This window comes from Naegleria gruberi (genome assembly GCF_000004985.1).
Source record: "Naegleria gruberi genomic scaffold NAEGRscaffold_29, whole genome shotgun sequence".
Taxonomy (NCBI): Eukaryota; Heterolobosea; class Eutetramitea; order Acrasida; family Naegleriidae; genus Naegleria; species Naegleria gruberi.
This window is the reverse complement of record NW_003163298.1, coordinates 188,658-215,582: the sequence shown is the minus strand read 5'-3', so window position 1 is coordinate 215,582 and position 26,925 is coordinate 188,658. Positions and strand designations below refer to the sequence as shown.

The 26,925-nt window shown below is 35.4% G+C and overlaps 8 protein-coding genes across 8 annotated transcripts; 2 read left to right on the top strand and 6 right to left on the bottom strand.

The window, feature by feature from the left end:
• Positions 1-830: 830 nt before the first annotated feature.
• Positions 831-4,703, bottom strand: NAEGRDRAFT_68530 (NHL repeat-containing protein; the record flags this gene model as incomplete). Its single annotated transcript, XM_002676138.1, has 1 exon — positions 831-4,703. One exon carries the CDS (start codon positions 4,701-4,703, stop codon positions 831-833), a length of 3,873 nt encoding a protein of 1,290 aa, XP_002676184.1.
• Positions 4,704-5,164: 461 nt separating this feature from the next.
• On the bottom strand, positions 5,165-6,929 carry NAEGRDRAFT_58274 (uncharacterized protein). Its single transcript, XM_002676137.1, has one exon. It carries the CDS (start codon positions 6,805-6,807, stop codon positions 5,287-5,289), a length of 1,521 nt encoding a protein of 506 aa, XP_002676183.1. The 5' UTR covers positions 6,808-6,929; the 3' UTR covers positions 5,165-5,286.
• A 154-nt stretch (positions 6,930-7,083) lies between these two features.
• On the top strand, positions 7,084-9,500 carry NAEGRDRAFT_58273 (protein phosphatase; the record flags this gene model as incomplete). Its single annotated transcript, XM_002676211.1, has 2 exons — positions 7,084-7,095; positions 7,786-9,500. 2 exons carry the CDS (start codon positions 7,084-7,086, stop codon positions 9,439-9,441), a joined length of 1,668 nt encoding a protein of 555 aa, XP_002676257.1. The 3' UTR covers positions 9,442-9,500.
• Positions 9,501-10,475: 975 nt separating this feature from the next.
• Positions 10,476-12,228, bottom strand: NAEGRDRAFT_80036 (muramidase; the record flags this gene model as incomplete). The annotated part of the gene is made up of 1 exon (XM_002676136.1): positions 10,476-12,228. The coding sequence occupies one exon, from the start codon at positions 12,226-12,228 to the stop codon at positions 10,510-10,512; it is 1,719 nt and encodes a 572-aa protein (XP_002676182.1). The 3' UTR covers positions 10,476-10,509.
• Positions 12,229-12,991: 763 nt separating this feature from the next.
• On the bottom strand, positions 12,992-13,273 carry NAEGRDRAFT_4898 (uncharacterized protein; the record flags this gene model as incomplete). Its single annotated transcript, XM_002676135.1, has 2 exons — positions 12,992-13,122; positions 13,165-13,273. Coding segments are annotated over 2 exons (240 nt in total), but the record flags the coding sequence as incomplete, so codon positions are not given.
• A 4,423-nt stretch (positions 13,274-17,696) lies between these two features.
• On the top strand, positions 17,697-19,160 carry NAEGRDRAFT_68524 (uncharacterized protein; the record flags this gene model as incomplete). The annotated part of the gene is made up of 1 exon (XM_002676210.1): positions 17,697-19,160. One exon carries the CDS (start codon positions 17,697-17,699, stop codon positions 19,158-19,160), a length of 1,464 nt encoding a protein of 487 aa, XP_002676256.1.
• Positions 19,161-19,268: 108 nt separating this feature from the next.
• Positions 19,269-22,325, bottom strand: NAEGRDRAFT_68523 (uncharacterized protein; the record flags this gene model as incomplete). Its single annotated transcript, XM_002676134.1, has 1 exon — positions 19,269-22,325. One exon carries the CDS (start codon positions 22,323-22,325, stop codon positions 19,269-19,271), a length of 3,057 nt encoding a protein of 1,018 aa, XP_002676180.1.
• Positions 22,326-23,498: 1,173 nt separating this feature from the next.
• On the bottom strand, positions 23,499-25,478 carry NAEGRDRAFT_49709 (uncharacterized protein; the record flags this gene model as incomplete). Its single annotated transcript, XM_002676133.1, has 1 exon — positions 23,499-25,478. One exon carries the CDS (start codon positions 25,476-25,478, stop codon positions 23,499-23,501), a length of 1,980 nt encoding a protein of 659 aa, XP_002676179.1.
• Between the last annotated feature and the right edge of the window lie 1,447 nt (positions 25,479-26,925).

Genomic DNA, 26,925 nt, shown 5'->3' with positions numbered 1-26,925 from the left:
TTAAATATCGATCTTGATAAGCACTTCCATTCCTGAATTGAAAATTCACCACTCTGTCTCCAATATTAATTTCCTTATTGTAATCATCATTCACATCCATCATTCCAATATCATCTCCAATATACTTATTTTCAAAATATCGATATAACATGGATTTTACTCCACTCCCACTCATTCCAACAACACTAATTGAGACAGTTCTATCACTCTTTGTATCAATATCAAAACCTTGAAATCTCCTCTTTCCAATCCTCTTCTCACATTCTCTAATTAGCCCAAAACATCTGTTAAATGTTTTCTTACTAGCCTTCTCCAATGTATTTTCAAAATCAGCAACTTGGAATGAAAATCCTGATCGTAGAACATTCACAGTTCCCTGCTCATCATCATTCAAAACAATACCCAAATAACTTAATAGAATAATTTTCCAAATTGCCTCCAATTTTCCCCTAAATTCGTAATTTCTACTCAGGACTGATGAAATCAAATCCATCGAACATAAAGTTTTAATGTTTGATTCGAGGCGAGAATCGGGATTGTTGCGAATGAAGGCAAAATCGCAAATGATGAAAAGAAGGTCGAGGGGAAGTTCATCTAGTTTCATTTTTTTTGATTTTACCCGAATGATTGTTGGGTGCTAAAATAAGAAATTTGTACACAAGATTAGAATAATGAAACTAAAGTTCATTAAAATCCACCTTAATAACAACAAACATATCACTCAAAACCAGATGAGAGTTTCTTGGAATTGATTATTTACTGGAATTAACAGAAATTTTAATGACATTCCAAACAAACTTGATCCATTATTTTATAATTTAATTACAATATTAAATGCTCTTTTCGGCACCATCATCTTGAGTGAAATTTTGAATGTCAGCACTTGTTGGTCTCATACTCGGTTCCTTTGAGACCATAGTCACAATAAAATTGCAAAGCTTCTCAGAGTAACCTCTTGATATCAAGTGTTCCATTGTTCTGTCCAACACCACTTCTTCCTTATCGTATAATAATTGAGCTGTAATGTTTAAATCTAAGGATTCATTTGCCATGGCCTGAATGAGTGAAACTCCAAGTGAAAATATATCAGCACTATAACTGTATTTTCTAGAAAAGACCTCAGGCGCCATATATTGCAATGTTCCTGCAACTGAATTTTGAGTTTCTCCAGTTTCCTTTGCCTCTCCATAATCACCAATAACCACTTGGATTTCATCCAATTCACGGTCCAATTTACTGTAGAAAATATTACGTGGTTTGATATCTCTGTGAACAATTAGTTTCTCTTGGTGAAGATAGTTCAAACCATCTCCAAGTTGTTTCATGATGGAGATGATCATCTTCTCAGAGACAATCTTTCCATCTTGTTTCAAATCTTTCAAGGCATGTTCCAAGTCGCCTTCATAAAATTTCATTACAATACAAATAGATTGAATAATCTGTGCTTCAAAGAATTCATATACTTCAACCAGATTTGCATGTCTGTATGAAAGTGTTTTGGAACATTCATCAATAATTTTAGAATGTCTACTTTGATCATAACTAATAGTCTTGATGGCAACTGGCATGTCATTCTTTTTAGAATCCAAACAGAGATAACATTTACCAAATGCACCTTGACCAATAACTTGTTGAATCTTGTATCTATCTTTGAGCAAAGAATGATCTGTGTTTTGAGGAGGAGAAGTAGCACTTGTGTTAGTATTGGAAGAATTCAACTGGTAATAGGAATTGTTAAAGGTATCGCTTGGGAAATCTGAGGTAAGTAATGAACTATTGGCTGTTTGAGTAACATTTTCATCAATGGTTGTTATCATTTCAATTGGTTCTTCATTAGTAACCAGTGGTTTGCTTTTCTTCTTCTTTAATTTCACAATGAGACAGATGGTAACAATGATTGCAAGCAATATTAACAATACCAATAATGTTAAACCCACAACCAATCCAACAATCAATCCAATGTTAGAATTACCTGTAGTAGTAACTGGACCATTCTTGGATGCAAGTGGAGAGACATAGGTAGGAGGAACAATTCTATTATCACAACTCAATCCACCATATCCTTCCAGGCATGAACAACCATTACTTGATGTACATGTTCCATTTCCACTACAATTTTTCACAGCATCACAAGAGAATAGGGAACAATCTAGGCTTCCCTTCCATCCACTCAAGCACGAACATGTATTACTACTCAAACAAGAGCCATGTCCTGAACAATTTTTAAACATTTCACAGGAAGGGAGATTGCAATCCAGACTTCCCTTCCAACCAGAATCGCAAACACACGTATTATTGCTCACACAGACACCATGTCCAGAGCAGGCATTCAATTTTTCACATGAGAAAGAACAATCGAGGCTTCCCTTCCACCCCAAATCACATGAACATGTATTGGGACCTACACATGCACCATGCCCTGAACAATTGTTCAATGTTTCACATGAGAAGTGGGAACAATCGAGGCTTCCCTTCCATCCACTAGTACATGAGCATGTATTATTACTCACACATGTACCAAGTCCAGAGCAGGCATTCAATGTTTCACATGAGAAGAGAGAGCAATCAGAACTTCCTCTCCAACCAGAATAACACGAACAATTGTTCACTGCACAATCTCCATGCCCACTACATTGATTCTGTAGGTCACAACCAAAAGAGATCGCTCTCACCTTTCCATTACTTGTGTCAGCAATGAAAATTTTAGATTCATCAGCAGATAGAGCTACACCCATTGGTCCATAAAATTGAGTTTCCAAAGGGTGCAAATTCTCACCATTGTATCCATACAGTGGTGCAGTACCAGCAATGGTTATCAAAGTTCCATTCTTAAATAATTTCCTAATGGCATGGTTTTGGGAATCAGAAATCAATAGTTCATCATTGGATAAAATGGCAAGACCAGCAGGATATCTCAACATTGAATTAGAACCGCTCAAATTCTCCCCACTATACCCATCCACCCCAGTTCCTGCAATGGTAATGAGGGTTCCATCATTGAGAATTTTTCTCACTCGATGGCCTTCATACTCTGAAAAAATAACTTCATTATTAGAGGTCAGTACAATTCCATATGGATTATTAATATTGGCACTAGTTGCTAATAGCCCATCTCCATTGTAGGCAGAAGTACCAGTACCAGCTACAGTAATGATGGTCTGATTTAAAAACACTTTTCTAATTCGATGATTTCCAGAATCGGTAATGAACAAATCTCCATTTGTGGATCTGGCAATTCCTTTTGGAAAATTTAAATGAGCACTTGTAGCGGGAATGTTATCAGCATTGTATCCAGTAGTTCCAGATCCAGCTTTAGTTATTACAATGCCACTAGAAGATATGAGATATTTCACAGTTGACGAATCAACAAAATAGTACTCCCCTACATTGGGCACGAGAGGAGATCTGGGTGAACTATAACTTGGAGTAATGGTTGTGATTATTCCACCAAGTGAAATCTTTCTCAATCTATCATTTCTTGTGTCGGCCACAATAACCTCATTATTTGGAGCGACAGCAACCGATTCTGGGCCAAAGAGTTTTGCCTTCACTGCCTCAATATTATCACCATTGTAGGCAAGATTGGAACCTGTTCCAGCTACGGTGGCGATGATATTGTTGGTGTTAATCTTTCTAACTCTGTTATTTCCACCATCAGAAATGAAAATCTCCCCACTTGAGGATATAGCAATGCCTCTTGTGACTCTGAACATGGCATTGGATGCCAATTGATTGTCTCCAGCATAGCCAGCTCCTGATCCAGCTATTAATGTTGCAACTCCATTCGATTGAATCATGTATACTCTATCTGAAACAGTAACATAGAGAGCACCAGTTATTGGAGATACTGCCATTCCATAAACTGTATTAGTCTGGCCAGAGAGTCCAAAAGAAGTGAACAGAAGTACACTGGTGCCATTATTGAACACCTTTCTAATCTTGTCATCGCCAATGTAAACTTCTCCACTATTAGAGATTGCAATGGAAGTGGGGAAGTTAAACTGTGCATTAGTTGCATCCTGTACCACAGTGGATGTATCTGTTCCACCTCCAGCAAATGTTCTAATGATACCATCCGTATACGAAACCACACGAATTTTGTTATTTGAGGTATCTGCAATATATAAATTATTATTCACAGGAGAGATGGCAATTCCACTTGGTGTATTCAACAGTGCATTGATAGCTACTCCATCATCTCCAATACTCCCTGGTACACCAACTTGACCAGCATATGTACTAATCAAATTACTAGATAATACTACCTTTCGAATAACATGACTATTATCAGACAAGTACATGACATCACTGTTCTGAAAAGCAAGTGCACTAGGATAATTCAAACGAGCCATAGTTGCTATAGTTGTCGTGACAGAACCAGGAATACCCACACCAACAATTGTTTTAATTTTACCACTACTTGCCACTACTTGTCTCACTCGACAATTTATCTTGTCAACTATGAAAATGTCACCATTGTTGCTTGGAGAGAGTGCAAGACCATCAGGTAGGGTGATTTCTGCCTTGGTAGGTTCAATGTCATCACCATTGTAACCATAGGGATAACTACCTGCTATGGTTTTTACATGGTATAAAGATTGACCGTGGACAATTGGTTGGGCAGCAAGAAACAACAAGTGCAAAAACAACAATAGTAGCAAGAATGTTGAGCTATTAGTGTTGTTGAGTTTCAATTTGTCCATTTTTTTGAAAGTTATTGGTCTTTGTTCTTGGTCTCTCCACAAGGAAAGGTCGGGCACAAGATACTACTCTCCATGGAGTTCAGTTGCCAATATAAAGATCGGACTTGCAATCTCATTCATGTACTTGTTCAAGTTTCAAACGGTTGTTTATGAACATGAGTGAGCACTGCAAAGAAAGTTTGAAGTAGTGTTATTTGTGACAATGTGAATGGCACAATATTGAAGTTTATTCAATACAAAATGAACGAGATATTCAGATATCCAGATAATTTTCTAGCTTTTAGAAACAACTTCTTTCATTGTCAATAGAATTGCAAAAAGACCAATTTGTTAGATGTGGGAAGCAGAAATTTGAGGATCCATAAATGGTGAAATAGAGAAGTTTTTGGAACTGTTAAGAAGGTATGATGCACTTTCCAAACATTTACAATTGCATTAAAAAAATTGTTCTAATTAATAATAATTAAAAGGATACTCATGTTTATTTACAACATATGGAAAAAGGCCGAAATATTTCAGTTAGTTAACAATATACTGTACAAAAATTGTGGATCACCATTACATGACCCAACAATTGGGTCATTTAAATAAATGGATGGTAATCATTGTGTAAAATCATATTATCTTCGAATGAGCCACTGTCACACATGTTCAAAAAGTGATCATGTTCCATATGGTCATTATAGTGGGTAGATTCATTATCACATTGAACAATGATATCATCTGCAGAACCAGCTTCAAGAACAGCATGGTCTGTTTCAATATTTTGGGGCGACAAGTTATCTTGCATTTGTTGGTGTTGATGTTGAATTGCCATTTGTTGGGCCATCCATTCATGTTGCTGCACCAAATCAGAATAAAAGTGATTGTACATTCTTTGTTGCAACATTTCAAATGCAAGTCTCTTACTGTCATCGTCCATCTCTGAGTGGAACTTTAAGAGAGTATCAAGTGTCTTGGAAAAGTTATCAAGGAGCTTTTTCTTTTGTTTGATGGAGGTCTTGGTTTCAGTGTGAGAGATTGGTTCTTCCTTGACAAGAGTTGGATCAGATGTGGTGGTTGAAGTTGATGAGCTGGCAATGGTTGGTTCAGTAATGATTGGAGCATCCTTGGATGAACTTGCAATACAAGATTCAGTTGATACTATTGGAATGGTTGGTGCATTAGTTTCTTCATCAGTGGATGGCTTTTCTATCTTTGGAGGAGCAATGTCCTTACTAGCCATTGAGGCAGATCTCTTTCTCTTTTTTAATTCATTCTTCTTCTTCTTTTGTTTCTTTTCTTCCTTTGATGTTGGAACTGGTGTAGAGGTGAGGAGACCATTGGTGGAATCTCTTTCAGAAACCTTTGGTCTTCTTGCGTATACTTGGAATGGAGCACTCTTAATGACAAGTACTGGTGTATTAATGCTTTGGTTAGAGTCAGAGAAGAGTTGAAGTAATAATCTCCACTTGCTCTTATTATGATGGAATGAAACACTCTTGAATTTAATCTTGTGATTGGCTTCAAATACCAATGATTGACCAGCAGTGGCATTTGTACTTGTGCATTTGAGTGAAATGAGAGAATCATCAATGATTGGTTTGTTATCTTTCTTAATTTCCTTACTAGTTTCTTCATCAATGACTGTGACACGACACATTAAGAGTTTAGGAGTTGAACTGGCAGACAATCCTGATGTGACAATGACACACTTATATTGAAGCTTGTAACGTAAACTAGAGTACATTTTGCAAGGAGTGTCATAAATTGGTAAACTTTCATCACGGGTAGTAATACCCACAGAGATGCAATAACCTGCTTGATTATTAAAAGTGTCATCCTTTTGCCATTGTCTAGAAGGATTACTACCATGAGTACCTGCTGAGATGTCATCTGCGGAATATTCATCATCTGCTTCTTCTTCTTCTTCTTCGTTATCATTGTTATTATTGGTATCTTCTGAAGATGTAGAAGCAGCAATAATAGGTTCTTCTACAAGCTTGACACTCTTCTTTCCTTGTCTTCTCTTTGGTTTTTCAAGGAAGAGTGATTCTTCTTGTTGAATATTGGACTCATTCAAAATTTCTTCTTCTACTTTGATATTATTATTGTTACTTAGCATTTTGTGATAGCTAATAGTGATGGAGGGTTCAGAGTCGTCTAATGAGTGTGCTTTAGTTGTTGTTGTTTGCTATTGTGATATTGAATGCGGAATTAAATCTCTCTCTACTGGTTAAATTAGCTGTTATGCGTTAGTTGTTTTTTTCAAATTTTTCGTTTCTTTATGGTGTTGTGTAAACAAGAGTCCGAAGAATATTCTTTCGTGAGAGATGCAACGCGTTAAATTATTCCGTTTTGGCAAGCTTTAAAGAGATAAATTAACACTTGGGCCCTAGCAATGCCGAGAATCGTAAGAGATAAATTCAATTATTTTCAATGTTGATAGCTTGTAATTGCTTTCCATCAAGCAATTTTAATTGATTACTAGGACAGATGTCTGATAATGAATATAATATCTACGATTATACCATTGTAAATAAGCGATTGGTGGCATCCAACACTTATTGTAAACGCTTCCGTGTGCTTTCTTATTTTATGAGCTTATTCTATTTCCGAATAGGAAGGTTTAATATATTAAAGAGGGCAGGTGTTGATTGTTCTATCACCTTATTTGTAACGTTCAACTACAGTATTGTAAACATAATTGTTGCTGCTCTCTGTTAAAAACCATGAAAATGCATAAAATCGATATTTAAAAATTCAATAAATATACTATTATGAACAACATCATAAGTTTGTTCTTGTTCAGAGATCTCACCTCTTGAAAGCAATTATTAATATTTATATTTTTTGTTGTACAACTCCATCTTCTTAATGTTTACAATCTGGTGGGGAATTTATGAGGTTACAGTTCAACTCCTTCTCTTAAAAATGTTTTTCAATGTAAACTAAAACAATCAACTTGAGTTCCACTATTTTTTGTTTTTCCACTCTTAAATCGACTCTATTTTTAGAGAATTGTAGTTTTTAAGCGCCATACTTTACCATCTTTCATTTAAATTTAAAAAAAAAAAACTAGCTAACATCTTCTTCACTTCAGGCTAAGTTTAATCAATATCGGAAAGTGGCCTCTCAAAACCAATCATTGTCTCTACCTTCTTCAAATAGTTTTCCATTCTCATCCTTGCTAACCCCTACAAAAGCAACAAATAGTGCTGATACTTTTACCTCTGAAGCAGCAACAAGTCAAATTAATCAAAAACCATCTAATACCTCTTTTGAAAACCCAGACAGTCCAAGTTACTCCCAACATCCACAATACATTGAAGATTTATTCGATTTTATTGAAGAAGAAGAAGATAATTTATCCATTTCCTCCTTTCAACATTCAGCAGCAGGCAGTAAGAGCAATAATTTAACACTCAACACACCAGCTACAACAACAGCAGCAACTTTATTCATCCACTCTGAAGCAGCAGCAGAACAACAAAACAAAAAATACAAGGACTTGTTTTGTACCTCTACTACAACTTCTCAGTCGGATTTACCTTCATCAGATCAAGCTTCTGAACCCATGTTTCAAAAAACTACAACTTGTCTTGCTTCAAAGGCTTTAAGTAATAGTCATAGTTTAGTTCGATCAGTTTTGCCAACCCACTTGTTTAATAATAGCAATTGGACAGTTTCCTCCACCACCACCACAACTAATACCTCTACTAACAACATTTTTAAACATTTCCATTCATCTCTCCTAGGAATGATCCCACTCAAATACCAATCCTACAATAATTTAAATACCTGTGTTCAGAATGCTAAACCATCCACTACTAGTGACGTACCACAATATTTGTACAGAAAACAACAACAACAAGAAAAACCTGTTGGTGCTTCAATACCTTCCGAATTTGATTTTACCATTGAGAGTCATGCCAAACAAGCATGTGGTTTTGGAGTTGGAAAGAAATTTGCTGCACCAAAATCATTAGATTCTTCTGATTATAAGGAACAATGCGGAGAAGATGCCTTCTTCACTTTTGAGAATGATAATTATACAATTATTGGTGTTGCTGATGGTGTTGGAGGTTGGGCCGAGGTTGGAGTTGATCCATCTCTCATCAGTAACCAGCTCATGTACAATGCCAAACTTGTTTGTGAGGGTGGTGATAGCCAACTTTTGAGTAATCCAAACAAGATTTTACAAATGGCATATGATTTAATTGTAAATGAAAGACAAGTTCTTGCTGGAAGTACCACAGCTTCGATTGCTTCCTACGACAAGAATACTAAAATTTTGAGAACATCTAACTTGGGAGATTCAGGCCTTGCAGTTTTTAGAGAAGGAGCCTGTATTTTCCAAACTAAGGAAAAACAACATTATTTCAATTGTCCATTCCAACTTGGTGTTGTTCCACCAGGGAATAGTACCGCCTACCATGATTTGCCAGAACATGCTGTTGATGAAGAAATCAAATTGGAAAAGGATGATGTTCTTGTGATGGCAACTGATGGCGTTTGGGATAATCTCTTCCCAGAATCTGTTGGAAATTTAATATGGGACATGAAAGATAATTTACTTGCCAATTCTTCTCAAGGTACTCCTGGAGGTGAATTGCAAGCTTGCGAGTTGGCTAGAAGAGTAACTCTTGAAGCCAGAACTGTTGCACTCAATAGATGGGCCAGAACACCATTCGCTGTTGCGATTGGCCAACTTGGTGGCAAGTTCGATGATATTACAACTGTTTGCTTTATTGCTTAAACCTTTAACTCGAGAATAATTCTTTTTGAATAATAATTAAATAAATAATAACTCTAAGTAAAATGGAAGTGTTTCTCTTTTAAATAATCCAATGATACCCTTTAAAATTTCATTTAAAAAGAATCCAAGAAAGAAAATTCATTTATTTAGTATAATGATCAATAATTTCCTTTTCTTTGGCAAGCTTTTCTTCAGTCTTTTTCAATTGATCTTCACTAATTTGATCTAATTCGTCCAATTCTTGTTCTACAGCATTCACTTCTGCAATATAATGCATGAGCATATTTTCAATACCATTCTTTAAGGTTTCTGTAGAGCTTGGACAACTGGCACAACTTCCTTGTAATTTGACATAAACAGTACCAGTTTCTTCATCAAATCTCGAAAATACAATATCACCACCATCTTCTTGAACCATAGGACGAATTCTAGTTTCCAAAATTTCCTTCACTGCAATAATTATTTCATCATCTCCTTCCTGAACCATTGTATCAGGATTTGGTTGAGCATCTCTATTTAATACAATACCTCCACTCTCAAAAAAGTTATTCAAACTTGAGAATACATCATGTTTTACATCGGTCCAATTGGTTGGATCATCAATTGTTACAGTAAGAAAATCTCTACAGAGAAATACACTCTTCACTCCATCAATTTTAAAAAGTGTCTTGGCAAGAGGAGATACATATGATTGCAACGGATTAGTAATTTCCAATGAAGAAATGTCTGGATACACCTTCTCATCCAGCACTTTCACTTCCATAGGATAAAATTGAATACTGGCAGGATTTGGTGTTTCCTTTGTTCTAATAAATATATTTCTCTCCTGTTGATAATTGTATTGAATATTCTTAATTAAATTTCCATTTTTCTTTATTTGTTTTCCGAAAAGCAGTGATGACGATGATTTGGCTGCCGAGTTGTGGAAGGAAATTAAAGTTTTGGATTTTGCAAGTACGGACAAGATTCTCATTTTTTTTTAAAGTTTTATTTTTACTTCTCCGTTTGTGCTCATCCATGTGAGGGCAAAAGATGTTTGAAAAATTTTGATTTAATAGTTTTTGATTTTCATTGTAATCTTGATAGAAAGTCTGAATATTTTTTCAAGCATTCTTCCATCTTTTTAGTGGGTTGACCATATGGTGAGTTTGGAAAACTTGCCCATTCCTTATTACATAAATTAAGGGCCAGTTCAATATTGCCTTGTTTGATGGCTTGAAGACTTTCACGTCTCATTAAAAGTGCAATGGCTCCTCTGTCTTGTCCATATGGTGTAAAGAGATTGTTGTGAATTTCTTTAGGGAGGGAATGCCAAGTTCTATTCAAATATTGATATTTTCCAGCTGCTGTTGATTTTAGAGTGGCATTAAGGGAGACGAGAATGAACGGATGAGTATTGAGATTACTTGTGATATTGACAATGCCGTGTGAGTAGCATGTTTGGAATGGATCAGTGGTTGGTGTTCCATTCACGAGTCGATTGTATCCGAATGTATAGGTAGCTTCACAAAAGGCAATTAATTCGAGGAATGCTCGAATATTCCTATTGAGGAGATTCTTATCCATCTCAGAGGAAAGATAATCCGATTCAATATAATGTTCCTCATCAGGAGATATTTTTACAAGTGATTTTCCATTAATTTCAGTAAATTCATAAACCGTTACCAAATCTCCAGCAAGTTTTTCTCCAATAGACTGTAAATTACTGTCCAATATTGGAGTATTTACAACAATGATTTCTTGATTGGATTGATTTTTCAAGTTATCGTTGAGGAATGGTTCGTTCGGTCCATAGATTGATAGTAAATCACTCCCTTTCATGTTAGGATAGAGTAGATGATTGACTTTTGGCTTAATTTTCAAAAAATCTGTTGATACAAAGGCCTCTTCTCCCAAGCATGCCCAGAATTCATTCTCTCCAGCTCCACAATAAATCGATTTGACATTAACAGTGGTCCATGGTTCTAATTTTTCACTTATTTCACCTTGTGCGGATGGTGTTTTTCTAATATTCGGGGCAATAGTTGAGACCCATGTAGAGACGTACTCAGTACCACCTACTCTCAATAGATATTCATTCACCTTCTCAGATAAATCATCTGATGAATTAACAGGATTTTCCTTTAAATATTCTAGAATTGAGTCGGAGAGAATTTGTGGTTTTTTGGTTTTAGTATTCTTCCCTATCAGTCCCTTCAAAAGGGCAACTCTGTTGAGATAATTGTATCCTCTAGGCAATGGTTCTGTAAAATTTTGTTCACTTTCGCCATTAATTAATTTAAATTCTTTTACAAAACTTTCTAATTGTGGAAATTTGACAATTCCAACACTTTCCAAATTATTCAACTCGATTTCTACATCCTTTCCAAAAAACATCATTCCCAAATTTCTAACCAATCCTTCACCCTTCAATAAATTCAACACTTGCAAGTTGGCATAATTCTCAAATTGACAACCGTCTCCAATTATCAATTCACAAAAATCAACATCACTATGATTTTCCACTACCGTTTCTTCTTCTTGTTGGTTATTCGAAATTTCCAATCGATTTAATATTAAACAATCATATTCCAACACAATCTTCCCTTTCGATTCATTCATAATTATCAAATCACAACATTCCAATTCTCTCAATTTCACAACAAACCTTTCATTACACTTCTTCTTCACCTTCAAGTAACATTTGTTCACGGATAAATTTCCTCCCGAGAACACGACACTAATCTCATCAATATTATAATCATCAGAATTAATTTCAATTTGAATATTCTCATCATGAGTATTCATCACGGGAAGTGAAATTCTTGCTGTAGAAGGTTGGTGATCATGATTTGGTGTGATTTTTAGTGAGTGTAATTGCTGTTCGGGGAGATATTCATAGTGTTGAGAGGTGTTGTCACAATCTATCAATGATGACATTTTTTTAAATATTTATTTATAACAGTTTACAATGAATCAACAATTTCTACCAATTTTTCAATAGGAGGTCTTTCGGAAGCTTCTTCTTTCCATGATTCCTTTATAACATCTTCACATAATTTCCAATAAATTGTTGCATTCTCTTCCAAATCATAAACTTTACACCACTCCACACACGACTCAATAGTATTGAATGGAATTGAAGGTCGAACTTTGAATTCACAAATGGCTCTATGCAAATGATAAAAAGATTCATAATGAATTGGTTCCTTAAGTCCAATCTTTTCCACCACTCTCAAATCTTGACTCGAGTATGGATCCATCACTTCGAATAATATTTGATAGAAAATTATGGATAAACTAAAGATATCAATTGCCTTAACGTGTGAACGATCAATATCCTTACCAGAGAATCCTGAGATTTCTGGGCTCATGTATGCACATGTGCCAATCTATATACAGTTAAATAATCATTCGAAATAGTTTGAATGTACTAACCTGTGCTGTAATATTCGAAAGTGTTTTTTTTGATAAAACTCTTCCCAAACCAAAATCACAAACTTTACAATTGCCATCCTTATCAACTATTTCACTCACATTAGAGTCATGTCAAAAATCAAATAAACTTACGTAAAATATTTGCAGGTTTCAAATCTCTGTGAACAATAAAATTTGGTTGTAAATTGTGAAGATACATGATACCTCTGCAAATATCTGAAATAATTTTCACTTTTGTACGGAATGGAAGCTTTAACTGCAATGCTTGCATTTTCTGAATATAGGATTCCAAGCTTGCATCCATACACTCCATGGCAATGTATCTTTTGGTTGGAGATGAAGAAACTCCATAAAAAGAAATAATATTTGGATGACGAAGTCTTGAGAGTAATAAGGCCTCATTGATAAAATCTTCAATTCCAATGTTTTCATTATTCAAATCAAACACTTTGACCGCTACAATGATATTATTCCATCTTTGGAAATATTTCAAAATAAGATTGATGAAAAAGTTAGAATTTAGGCAAAATTTAACACTTACTTTGTCATGAATACACTTCCAATACCACCACTTCCCAATCTCTTAATTGGTTTGTCCATATTTAATTGATTCAGTGGGATATAAAAATCTTCCTCCACACTATTACTTGAATTTGAAGTATGACCACGAGAATAACCATTGATTTCTTCAGAACTCAACAATTGTCGATCCAATTCGAGGTCAGTGTCCAATATTTTCTTTTGTTTCTTATAAATTCTCAACACTACAATCAACACAACTCCAACAATCATCAACAAAATAACAAAACCGCCTGTAATTCCCACAACAACTCCAACTGTCCAATTCGTATTATCAAACTTGGAACAATCCTTGTCATAAAAATCAGTATCACACTTGCATTCGTTAGGACGGACACATCTTCCCTTTCCAGAGCAAACTTTTGCATCATTTTGTGGAATTCCAAAGCAGTTTGCTAACTCGCATGCTCTTCCAGAATAATGAGGCAAATTACAGTGACACATGTTGAGTGAAATGCATCTACCTCTTTCTGATCCACTACATGACATGTTTCCAGAGATTCCGAAACATTCTGGAATGGAACAGTCAATTCCTGAATAGCCTTGGGAGCATGAACAGGTGTCAACTGAGACACATTGACCTCTTCCATTACAAATATTTGGATTATTAACATCAAGACCGAAACATTTGGCATTTTCACATTGATTACCCGTGTAATGGTCAAAACATCCACAGTTATCTGGCTCTAGACACAATCCATGTCCAGAACAAACTTGTTCCACATCCAATTGATTATATCCGAAACATACTGGAATACACTCAGAAAATTGGTCATCCAACACATAACCATTCTTACATCTTGGAGTCAACTTGACAACAGAAGTATCTGTTGCATAATAAATCGAACCATCATCTGAATCGTACTCAACAGATGCTTTGAGAAAATTGCTGTCTGTTACAATATTTTGGAATTCACTTGTTTTGGCATGGAAAATCTTAATTCCTGTTTGAGTAACATAAATTATGTCACCATTAAGTCTAACTCTGAGAGCTGAAGGATAGCTACCGTCGAGTATCACAGTTGAGACGATTCCATCTAGATCCACTTTTCTTATTCTCAGATTCTTGGAATCAGAATAGTATATTTCATTATTGAAAACAAAAACTCCAAAAGGGTAATTTAAATTAACCATCTTGGAAGTTATTAGCTCTCCATTGTAAAGTGTGCCACCACTTCCAACAAGTGTAGAGACAGTTCCATCTTGTTTTATCAATCTGATCAGGTTGTTTTGAATATCAGTCACAACAATCCCTCCAGGAGCTTGAGAGAAACTTGTAATCTTGATACGAGTATTCAAAATTGAGCCACCATCACCATGCCCACCAGCTACAGTTTCAACCATAAAATATAATCGAGACAAGTTGATTTTTCGAATCAGGTTATTTGATGAATCGGTAAAATAGATAATGTTGTCAGATACCCAGACTCCCTTTGGATTGAAAAGACTTGCCTCAAATATGGAAAGGTCTCCATTGTAACCTGGCAATCCACTTCCCATTTCTGTGAAATATCTTGAAGGAGTTTCTTGTGCAAAGATTAATCTGTTGTTATATGTATTGGTAATGATATAAAACATTTTGTAACCCATCTTGAAAGCATGAACACCATATGGATATGCCAATTTCACATCATCATCTATTTTTAGTAATTTTGTCAATATTCCAAAAATGTAAATTTTTAACTTACCTGTTGCTATGACTTCAACGTATGCATAACTTGTTACATCAAGTATATGAGAAACCTTCAATATTCTATGATTATTAGTGTCTGCTACAAATAAATATCCATCACAATAGTGAACCCCAGTTGGTGAATTCAATCTTACGCTATAGTTGTCGTCTGATGTCTCACCTGCTTGTCCATCTCCAATTAGACTCTCCACTAAACGTGTCTCTAAATTAACCCTCGCAATTCTATGATTCATTGAATCGGCAACAAAGAGGAAATTCTCCACCAATGAAATTGCTTTTGGAAAATTAAATATTCCTGGTTTTCCACAATCTCCTGCAAGGTTTTGAACAAGACCTGTTTGTTGAGAGTAGACTTTGAGACAATGGTCGTTAGAAACACTAAAATAAACGTTTCCTGTTGAATTGCAAACAGCAATACCGAAAGGGGCATTCGCATAGGTATCAGTTCCTGTCAAGTTATCTCCCTTAATATTACCACCTCCAACTAAGGTCAATACTCTTGCATCTTTTGTAATCTTTCTGATTCTATTGGATTTTGTATCAGCAATATAAATTTCTCCATTCAAATAGACAATACCAGAAGGATCATTAAACATGGATTGATTCAGAGGGCTCTCATTAGGCACTGGTATGTTCTCAATATCTGTTGAGAGAGGACACCACGTAGTGTGCCCATTAGATGCTATTTTGATAGAGTAAGACTGTGCATTAGTATCTGGAATGGAAGCAGCGTATATGGTAGAGCTGCCATCAGAATGGTTGACCGAAGAGCCAATATTGGAGAGTGCAGGCAGTTGTGGTGTGAAAGAAGTGCACAAATTGTCTACCTTTACCACTGAAATGGTTCTATCTTTCATTGAGATTGATCTAATTTTCGTATAATCACTAATAAGCAATTCCTTTCTTCCATCAGCATGTTTTAGTAAGTTTACCGCTGTATATTTATAGTAATTTGGCAAAAATTTGTAAACTTACCTGTTGGAAATATAGAACTGTTCAAAGCATTAACACCATTCCAAATAGGACCATCCATTGAGTAAATTGGATAGGCAACATTATCCATCATTGAATAAAGTGCAAGGTGTGTAATATCATCCCTCCTTGGAAAATACGAATTGAATAGGAAAACATCTTTTGTAATGGCAAATGCTGACGGAATGCTCAATATTTTCCATCCTGACCTAATCATTTCGTCTCTAGTATAGATGGGTAGAGCACTATCGCATTCCTTAGTTGGACACTTTACCAAAATCGAATCGTAATTGGCAGTAAAGTAAAGATACTCATCTTGTCCATCGTGATAAACAGCAAAAGGTATTTTGGGACTTTCATGAGTTTGTAATTTCTTAATGAACAAGTCCTTGCTCATGTCAACCATGAAAATTGTACGATTTGCAATCAAGTACATAATTTCACTGTTTTTATGCATGGCCAAACCTTCCCATTGAGTATTTTCCAAATCAAGCTCCTTAACTTGTGTGAAATTCCAAGTCAAATTGTATTCCCTTTCTACATGAAATAATTTCCCCTCCACTACTCCATACACTCGATTCTTCTTTCCCCAATCCAAAAATCCGAAAGGTCTATTGACACCCAATTTTGAAACTTGTTCCAATCCATAAACAGTTAATCGAGAAGATGTTCTGTCCCTCATTGAATATTTCCACATTCTAGATTCAATATTATAATATAAACAATCATACTGAATAGAATTGACTTCTTCCTTCTCAACCATCAGTAAATCACCATTTACTAAGGTGTCCTCCCCTTCTATATAGCTCCCTTGCAATATCTGTATCAAACTCTTATCAGTGTCATTATATTGATAGATTGAATTGGTGAGTTTCGAGGACATGTAGATAATTCTAGAATCCACCTGTGATGGAATCATTTGTTTAAAGAAAATGTCCATAGATGAACTGAAATCAGTTCTACCTGCATAGAGTTCCGAAGTATAGGTTGGATAGATAAAACTTGTATCATCTTGTTGTCTCTTATTGACTCTTGTTTGTTCTGCCTTAATAAATATTAATCCACCCAATGATGGTGTTGATGTTGATGATGATAAATATTGACAAAGAAATATAATAAATATTAGATACATTATCATACACTCCTTTTTGTGAGGAAATTCCTTCTCCTGTTGAAAACAGAGCATTTTTTTAGGAGTCTATTTTCACTGTAATTTTTTCCTGCCAATATTTTTTCTAATTGGAGTTCCCAGTCGTATTTGGTCTTATTAAGGGTTACATCCATCCTTTCAATATGACCTTAATATTAACCTTGAGACTGTGCCATAGGAATGATGAATTGGAAAATGCATTAATCAATAATGTAAACAATATATTCCAACCTGATGACACCACTCATTCATTTATTGTGAAATCCACGACAGAATCATTCTTGTTTTCAATTAATTTTACAAATGCGCACAATTAAATATTAATACGCACTTATATGTCCACTTACAAAAATGTCAAAACTCCAAAAAAATCTTCCTCAATAAATAAATAGAATTTCTAAAAATAAAAATCTCAAGAGAAACAATTCAAAAAAAACAAGCAACATGCCAGACCTTTCTCAAATTTCAAAGAATAGTGAACAATTAATGCAAGAAATCTTTCCCGCCAATTTCATGTCCAAGGAAAGCATTGACACAGACTCACAAGATGATTCATTGTGGATGGATGAGTTGTTGAATTATATTTGTGTGCACTTGTATCCTAGTTTTGGATTGGATGAAAGGATCCCTGATGGATTGAGTAATCACTTACCAATGGTCTTGTCAGCTCTCTTTCACATTAAGGCAAATTTCGAACAACCAATTATTAATAGAAAGGTGTATTTGGAGAATGTGAATCATCACTTGAAGAAACTTGTACCAATTGATCCTAATGCTAAATATCAAAACACAGAATTGAGAAAATGGGAAGAAGAAACCTATCAACCTTTTCTTTCTCAATTGAAAAAGGACTTTTCAAAGGAAAGACTCGATCATTTCATTAAGGAAGAATTAAGCTGGATTTTCGATAAGATTTTCATGGGAAGAATTAGTGTGAATCGTCCAGATTTTCTCTTCTATCGTAGATTTATGCACATTCTAGTCTATTTACACGTCATTCAACACGATCAATCTAAAGTCATGAACAGTTCCCAACAAGGTGATTCAGAGGAAGAAATTCTACCAATGCACTTGGAGAAGGAACTGTTCGAGAATATCATGTCTCATGAATCAGTTGTTGAATTGCTAAGTGGAATTTCTGGAGGAGCTTTTCATCCAATCATCTTGTTAGGTTATTCAATTCTCCAAAATTTCCATACCTTGATGGTTGTCAATTCATTGGCCTATCAAGCTTATTCCTATCAGAATATTGAACCAAAACTTGAATCGTTGGGTAAGAAATCACTTTCAGATGATTCAAAACCTCAAAGCTTACTTGAAATTCTTCAAAGAACAGAAAAGAATCATCCAGAATATCTGACCGATGAGTTTAGACAAGATTTATTAAAAAAGGGAGGATTCTTGATTCATAACTTGATGAGAGAAGCTCGTGATGTAATTGATCAGAAAGAATTTGCAGTACAATGCTCCATGATATTGGGAGATCATAATCAATTATTATTTGAATTGGAGGACCTTTGCCAAGCTGCTTTGACCTTATATTTGAAGTGTGACAAGATGGACATTGCTACCCTACATGCTATCACAGGATGTTTTGCTGTGAGATTAGTTTCAGAACATGTCAAAAATAATGTTGTGAAGCAATCTCTTATAGGCTATTTATGGGAGAGTGTCATTCTAATGTACATTATTCTTGGAGGAACAAAGGCTTTGAATCAGGATTTCAGTGATTCCATTCCTGATTGGAAAACAATAATATCTCATTTAGAAAAGGATGTTGAAGAACATGATATCAAGCTGGTTTATACTTGTTGTGAAGAAGCAAAAGTTTACCCCAAGTTGGAACATTTATATAGAAAGAGTGCTGCCAAAAGACTAAAACTCTTAAATAATAAGCAAAGCCAATAATAAATAAGATTATTCAACATTAGAAAAAGGTGGGGACCAAAAATTAGAAATGTGTTATACTTTACAATAACGAATTTATTGATTTACAATAATATACAAATTGTGGATCTATCTTAGGTAAACAGTCATGCTGCCTGCACCACAAGAACCTCCCAAGTTTGCTCTAAAGCAAACGCCAAAGCATTCATTATATATAGAACTGCCACCTACTGATGTTCTCGTAATCTTGCCTCCAGTATCTGTTCTGTAACCAGTAATTGTGTATGAGGTGGTATCGTATCCACTTGTTGGGTTTAATGTATAACTTGATGTTGAATAGTACATCATGAAGGCAGCTGAGTTTGTTGTTCCTGCGTATGCTGGAGCATTGTCTGCAATGTACAACTGGTAGGTACCAGTAACTGCTCCACCGGCACGCCAAGAACCCAGGCTATTTGAAGTCAACGCACCATCATTTGAATAACCAACTGTGTAACCATTTCCACACTCAATACAAGTAAACCAGTCGCTTTGTCCACCTTTAGAAAACATAACTTGGGTAAAAAAGAAACTTCTAAGATCTACGATGTAATCTCCAGAGTTTACATCTTCACCTGGGTTTTGATATCCTTTAGCCAAATGTACTGGCTTGTTAGCACTACCTGTATAATAAGCTATCCAACCACCACCATTTGTAGTCATGTCACAATATACTTTAATTGGTGTTGTTGTTCCAATAATTTGAATAATATAGAAACCATCACCAATTATACCTTGATATACTCGAGAGGTGTTAGTTGGATTTTTGTAGGCAGCACAAGACTCAGCAACATTTCCATCGGCATATTGTCTGCCATTATTGTAAGCCACTATTCCTGTAAATTGACATCGGTCACCAAATCGACCAGGAGTGCATTTACATCCATCATTACCAACGCAAATACCAGCTGAAGAGCAGACACTTGGATTAGTAGCCTCATAATATTGTGGACCAGTGTGCCCAGTAACAGCACTGAAAAAATAATCTGGGTTAGAACATTGATAGCATAACAATGGATACTTGGTGCACCAATCAAATTGTGTAGAATTGTGAATAATATTCAACTCTATGTTTGTATCCGGTATTGCAGTCCATGATCCAATAATATCATTCTTCTTACCAAAGGCAAAGTAAGGCCCAGTTGAACTAGTGGATGAGTTTGTACCACCAAAAATATATAACTTATCTTCTGTTGAGGAAAATGGACCGGTATTAGTAACGTAATAAGGAAGAAGACCGAAGGTCATCTCCCATACAGTTGGAGATTGTAATGTTGCTCTAAAGATATTAATACCACTTCCTCGTACTGTTGAGCTGCCACCAAACAAGTAGACATAATTACCAACCACTTCGATAAAAGCAGAATGCAGGGGAAGGGGAATAACATCTTGTACAATCTCCCAATTTGTTATGCTTGTTGTTGAAGCTCGCATTATACAATTGGTTACATTGTGTCTCATTGTTGGACCAAGATCGACGGTAGAATTGAACTCATAGATAGAAATGATACCACCAAAAATGTAAACATAATCTCCTACTGTCAGAAGCATTCCAGATGCTATTGGAATTGGAAGTGTTTCATTAATTAATTCCCATGATTGAACCAAATCATAGACAGGTGCTCTGTAAATTCTATTTGAAATATCATCATTCACAACACCTCCAAACAAATAGACATATTCACCATGTTTAAGGACGTGTGTATTATAAATAGAGTGAGGGAAACCAGTGTTGGTAGTTTCATTATACTCAACCATTTTCCATACCATGTCATTTGCTGTAACGTTTGTGGTGTACATATTGAACCCGTTATTTCTTCTTGTTGGAAGAGTGTTCTCTGTTTGAAGTAAATATGCAATATCACCCATTTCGAAATAAACTGGTTTTCTCTGATACCAGTGTAATTGCATATTGGTTTGGTGTCGTACTTGAGTGAAAAGTCCGTTAATAGAGAAAGCATACTTCTTTGTTAGAACGGTTTCGGAAAAGTACTTGGGAGATGCATCAAAGCAATCTTGTCCAAGGAAAAACTGGGTATTAAAACAGCCACCTGTGGCATGAATGGATCCATCAGCAAGAAAAAGGAAGGAATTATCAACATTGGAAGTAATATCTACAATTGGGTGAGCTGAGTATTTTACAAGTTTTGGTGATAGAATTTTTAATCCATAAGAAAGTCCAGCACCTGTTTGCCCAATATCATTCAATCCCCAAGAATAAAAATACCCTGGTTTAGATGCACAAACAGCAAAACTCACATGACCTTTTGAGTGGATCTTGGTTACGGTGCAGTCAATACCAGAAATCAAAGTTGGTATTGGTATGTTTGTTGTGTTACCAGTTCCAACTTGTCCATACATATTACCACCAAAAGCAAAAACTTTACCACTGGCTGTAAGGACAAGGTTATGAAACATACCACATTGAATTTCTTTGATTGTCTCATTTTGGAATGGTTTCATCTTTACAATTACAGGCTCACCACTTGAAACGTAATCACCAGTACCCAATTGACCGTATGTGTTGTCTCCAATTGCTACCAGATTACCTGTTGATGTTAAAGCAAGTACACTACCATTTCCAGCACAAACTCTAACAACTGTTTGATTTGCTAAAGCTCCGTATCTATAAACAGAGAATGGTCTATTCTTTTCATCCCAAGTTCTGTCACCAATTTGACCTTGATCATTAGCTCCCCATGCCCACAATTTTCCATTTTCATCTATCGCATACGAAGCATAATTACCCATAGCAATTTGAACTATTTTAGTGTCAAAGTTAAAACCACGAACTTTTGTTGCTTTCAACACAGATTTAGTTCCACCAGTTGCTAATTGTGAACGATCATTTAAACCAAAAACATAGAGACCATTCGTAGTCAACACCATGCTGCTATTTCTGTGAGCTTCAATTTGAAGAATTTCTAATTCGTCAAGAACTTCAACAGGGTTATTGTAGAGGAGTCTAGAATCCTGACTTGTTCTTCCCAAATTTCCATTATTGTAGACACCAGTCGAGTACAATTTACCATTAGGCATTAATACAAGTACGTGATTTGCACCTGCAACAATTCTGTTTCTCACTCTGACAATAGAAGAATGATATTCATAGGAAGGAAAAATACCTGGTCTAGAGTTGAAATACATTTGGTGGTTCATTGAAAAGTTCAAAGTGTTTTGTCTGAATAATAATTCCTCTCCATAGATAGCTTCGGTGAAATTCTTTACAAAACTAAATTGTCAATGCTCAAAATAAACTTACATTAATCATATTAAAACTATTCTCTCCCAATATTCTTTGTGAGTTATCAGCCAAGGTAATGACATTGCGCAATTCCACTTCCACGCTCATTGCTCTTATCAAGTCCTTATTCTTTGATGTGACCATTTGATCAAACATTGTTTGATTAACTCCCAAGTCATCCAATATCCTTGAAGCACCATCAAGTGCTTCTTGCATATTCACTAGCTTTTGCTTTATCTTTGAGGAGTAAAAATCATCTTTTTGTTGTTTTAGTCCAACCAGAACTCTATTGTAACTATTTTGTTTTTCTTTCCATCCTTTTACAAGTTCAACAGCATGTTGTTGTTGATCATTTGAGGCATCAAATGTATGTACACTCAATGTGAAGCAAATTATTACTATGAAAAATTTATAGTAAGCGGAAATATACAACCTACAAAAAGCTACACACACACATTGCAATTTAGACCGCAAACCAGCGTTGAGGGTCTTCATCATTCTTTTTTTTTCTGAGTTGTGCACCGCAAATAACTGTAATTTGAGTAAACAAGCTGAGCGGATTTTTAGATCTACGGTAAGGTGTACGTTTCCTTTTCCACTGAGAAAACCAACAAAAAAAATGTCCTTACTAGATGAATGGTGTTTGTTGGTTTAAAACATAATTAATGGAGGAATGGACAACAAAGAGCAACCAACACAATTAGCAACCTCATCAAACTACCAATAATGTAAATTTTGATTTGAAACAACTCAAGGAACTTCAAAAACTTTAGGTTCTACTATTTATTCTTTGAGAATGAAATCTCAAAAAGAGGAACTCACAATTAATCAATTAATGAAAAAAATACTTCCAAGATAATTTCTTGTCTCTGTCACATGTATGGGTGAGAGTTCACTTGATGTTCATAAATTTTGAGACCAGCTTTATTGAATCTTAAATCTTAAGTGTCAATATTTGATGTTTAAAGTCCAGAGGTTCCAATTACAACTTCGAATTTTCACTAAGTAAACAGCTGATAAATTTAATAATCATTTCGTAACCTTTTACTTAATAAACATATTCACAAAATGGAAGTTTAATTATCAAACAAAGTAATTTCAACAGTTTGACCAATTAATAGACTGGCAACATCAAGATTATTTGTTGTTGTTCTAAAATCATGTCCAATCAGAGTAAGCTCTGTGCCATTGAGAGCACCAGCTGCAGCCTGGAAATCTGGAAGTACTTCACTAACAGCCATCCAGGATCCTACTGGATCAGCTTTGTTTGCCTTGGCTATGAATACACCTCCTGGTTTTTCAGGATATGCACCTCCACCAACAACCACTAAATTCTCCCCGGTAGAAACAATAGCAGCATTAGCTGTGTAATGAGGCAACAAACCAAATGTCATTTCCCAAGTGGTTGGATCAGAAAGTAAAGCTCTGAAAATATTCATAGATGAAGTGAACACAGTTTGGCAACCACCAAAAATGTATACATGAGGCCAAACAATTGCCATTTGGCCAGTATGAATGGGTGTCACCAAATTTCTGTTTGGAACTATTTGCCAGTCAGAAATATTGGACAAAGGGGCTCTCATTATGATATCAGATACTTCTGGTCTATATTCACCTGTGGTACTATTGTACAAGCTTGATATTCCGCCAAAGATGTAAAAGAAATTATTGATTATTGCTGTCATTCCACCAGCGAGCGGAACCGGAATTGTGACATTTTGTAAAAGCTCCCAACCTGTTTCAACATCACTGTATGGAGCTCTGTAAACAGCATTCGATAGGTGGTCATTAATAAATCCACCAAAGAAGTATACATATTCGTCAAGTTTCAAGTAATGTGTACTGTATATAGAAACAGGGAATCCTGTGTTCGTTTCTTTGTCAAACTCTACTAATCTCCAGGCCTTTTCTGACTCATTTCTATTTCTGAAATACATGTTGAATCCGTTGTAGCTTCTTGTTGGGGCTACCTTGTCAGCCAACAAAATATAAAGTCTGTCTGCAGTTTCAAAATATGGTATCTTTCTTAATTGCCAAGGAACAACAGATTTCAAGTATGCATTTAACACAGAAAAAGTGTTTGGATTGAAAGAGGAAGATCTGAACATGGTGTCAGCACGTCCAACCCCATGGAAGACTCCTTCAGAAGTAAGTAGAACAGTGTGAAATTGAGTTGTAGCAATTTCTACCACTCTGCCTTCTGGAACAAATGTTAATTTTGTTGGTACCAATACATTAGGCATGGCTGAACCATCACTATAGCTTGTGCCTAAACCAGTTTGACCATTATCATTTCGTCCCCAAGCGTAGATTGTATTGTCTCTGCAAATGGCAAAGTTAGTATTGAAACGTGTATGAATAGATGCTACTTTGCAAGGAATTTGAGAAATAAGTTTTGGAACAAATCTTATTGCTGTTGATTGGTCACCCATTTGATAATAATTGTTATTACCCCAAGCACCTACTGAACCATCTGCCAACAATACTAAAACATGGTCATATCCACATTGAACATCAATTACTGTGGAATTTACAAAGGCTGACAAAACAACTTTCACTGGCTCAATAGACTTGTACGACACTGAAACTGAGGGAATTCCTAATTGACCAACATCATGGTTACCAAATGAATAGAGAATACCATCCTTTGTTAATATAACTCCGTATCTGTTACCACCACAGATCTTGACTGGCTTTTTACCAAACATTGTTCCATTATTGTAAACTGAGAAAGGTCTTGCCTTGTCACCTCCTGTTCTGTCTCCTAACTGACCAAATTCGTTGCTTCCCCAGGACCATGCTTTTCCATTGGTATCAATTGCATAAGAAGAAGATATTCCTACTGCAATTTGAGTAATATTGTTTCCAGCAAATCCTTTCACTTTAACTGCATAATTTCTGTCAACAATATCGGCAGTACCTAATTGACCCTTATTGTTAAAGCCAAATGAGTAAACACCATCAGTGGTGAGAACTAAACTGAAAAAACCATTTGATTCGAATTGTAAAATTTCCTTTCCTTCTAAACCTTCTACAGGGTATAAAATATCAAGCATGTTTGATCCTTGGCTTCTACCCAAATTGTTACTTTGAAGTAATCCGGTTGTGTACAATTTTCCATTTGGTAAAAGTAATAAGAAGTGTTGATAGCCAGCAGATATTCTATTCCTAATTCTTCTTATACCATTTGAATTGGCCATATAATGTGATGGTAAAGTTCCTTCCATTGAAGTTATATTGAAATCAGATGTTGTAAGTGTTTGATTGGTGGATACATATTTATCAATAGTACGTGCTTTTTGGGTATGTTGCTAAAAAGAATTATTCAGTAAGGTTTAAATCTACTTACTCTAACAAATGTTATTACGTCATCATTCAACATGTCAGCAGAATTTTGGATGATGGAGAGTAAATTATCTACTTCCAAGTGTATGCTCATTAAGTTTTGCAATTGGGATTGTTTAGTTTGCATTAATGCATCGTAAGAACTCTGAGAAATTGTAGTTTCATTTAAAAAGTTTCCTGCAACATCTAAGCTATTCCTGGTCTCGAACAATCTCTTTTTAATATTGGTTTTGTCGGTTTCAGCTTTTTGTTTTACATAAAGTTGTTTTACATCCAGATAGTTTTTTCTTTTTAACATTTTTGCTCTCAATTCGTCAATTTGCTCATTGGTCAAGTCTGTTTCAGCAAAGACTAACGAAAAGATATAAACTCCAACTATTTTTCAACATACCTGTTAGAATAAGAGACAATATTAACACGATAACACACAGTCGGGGAATCACAGTCCCACACATTTTTGATTTAGACAACATTCTTACACTATAATACAATTCCTCACTATTCCAATGTGATCACACACTCTGTGATGGTAAGCTGATGGTATCTAATTTTTTTTTTGAGGTGTTGTTAGATTTACAGCTTCTTACTGCCATTACGGGGTCTACGGCATGCAAATATGCTGTAAATCTGACCAAACTCATACAAAACAAAAATGTGTTTAAAGAAGCAATGGCCTCCTCACAACATGAGTAGATTGCCAACAACAACAACAGTTTGGTGGATTGGATTACTTGTAATTTTATTATTATTGAATTATTCTTCATGTAGGTATTAGTAAAACAATTAATCGGAGGTAACTCTCACAGATTCTGTCTTTGCCTCCCAATCATACGAGTCGTTACTTGTGGATGGCCTTACATATGAGGACTATGAGGAAGGCTTAAGGATGAGTCTCAATCAAAGAGTATCCCATTCCAATGTAATTGATTACATCAACACCACACTTATTCCTCCTTTAGAAACCTCAAAAAACCTTCATTTGGAATTTACTAGTTCAATTTCTTTTCTGTACGATACATATGGTATATCTGCATTTGCTTCCCAGTATGGAGTTACAGCAGACTACATAAACAACCTTAGTGCTTTGAAATCAAAATCCTTGGAAGATATTAAGTCTAAGCTTGAAGAGCTTGGCATTGTCACGCAAATGATTAATAA

Coding starts and splice junctions, on each gene's coding strand:
- NAEGRDRAFT_58274 (XM_002676137.1), bottom strand. CDS start 6,807: ATGCTAAGTAACAATAATAATATCAAAGTAGAAGAAGAAATTTTGAAT.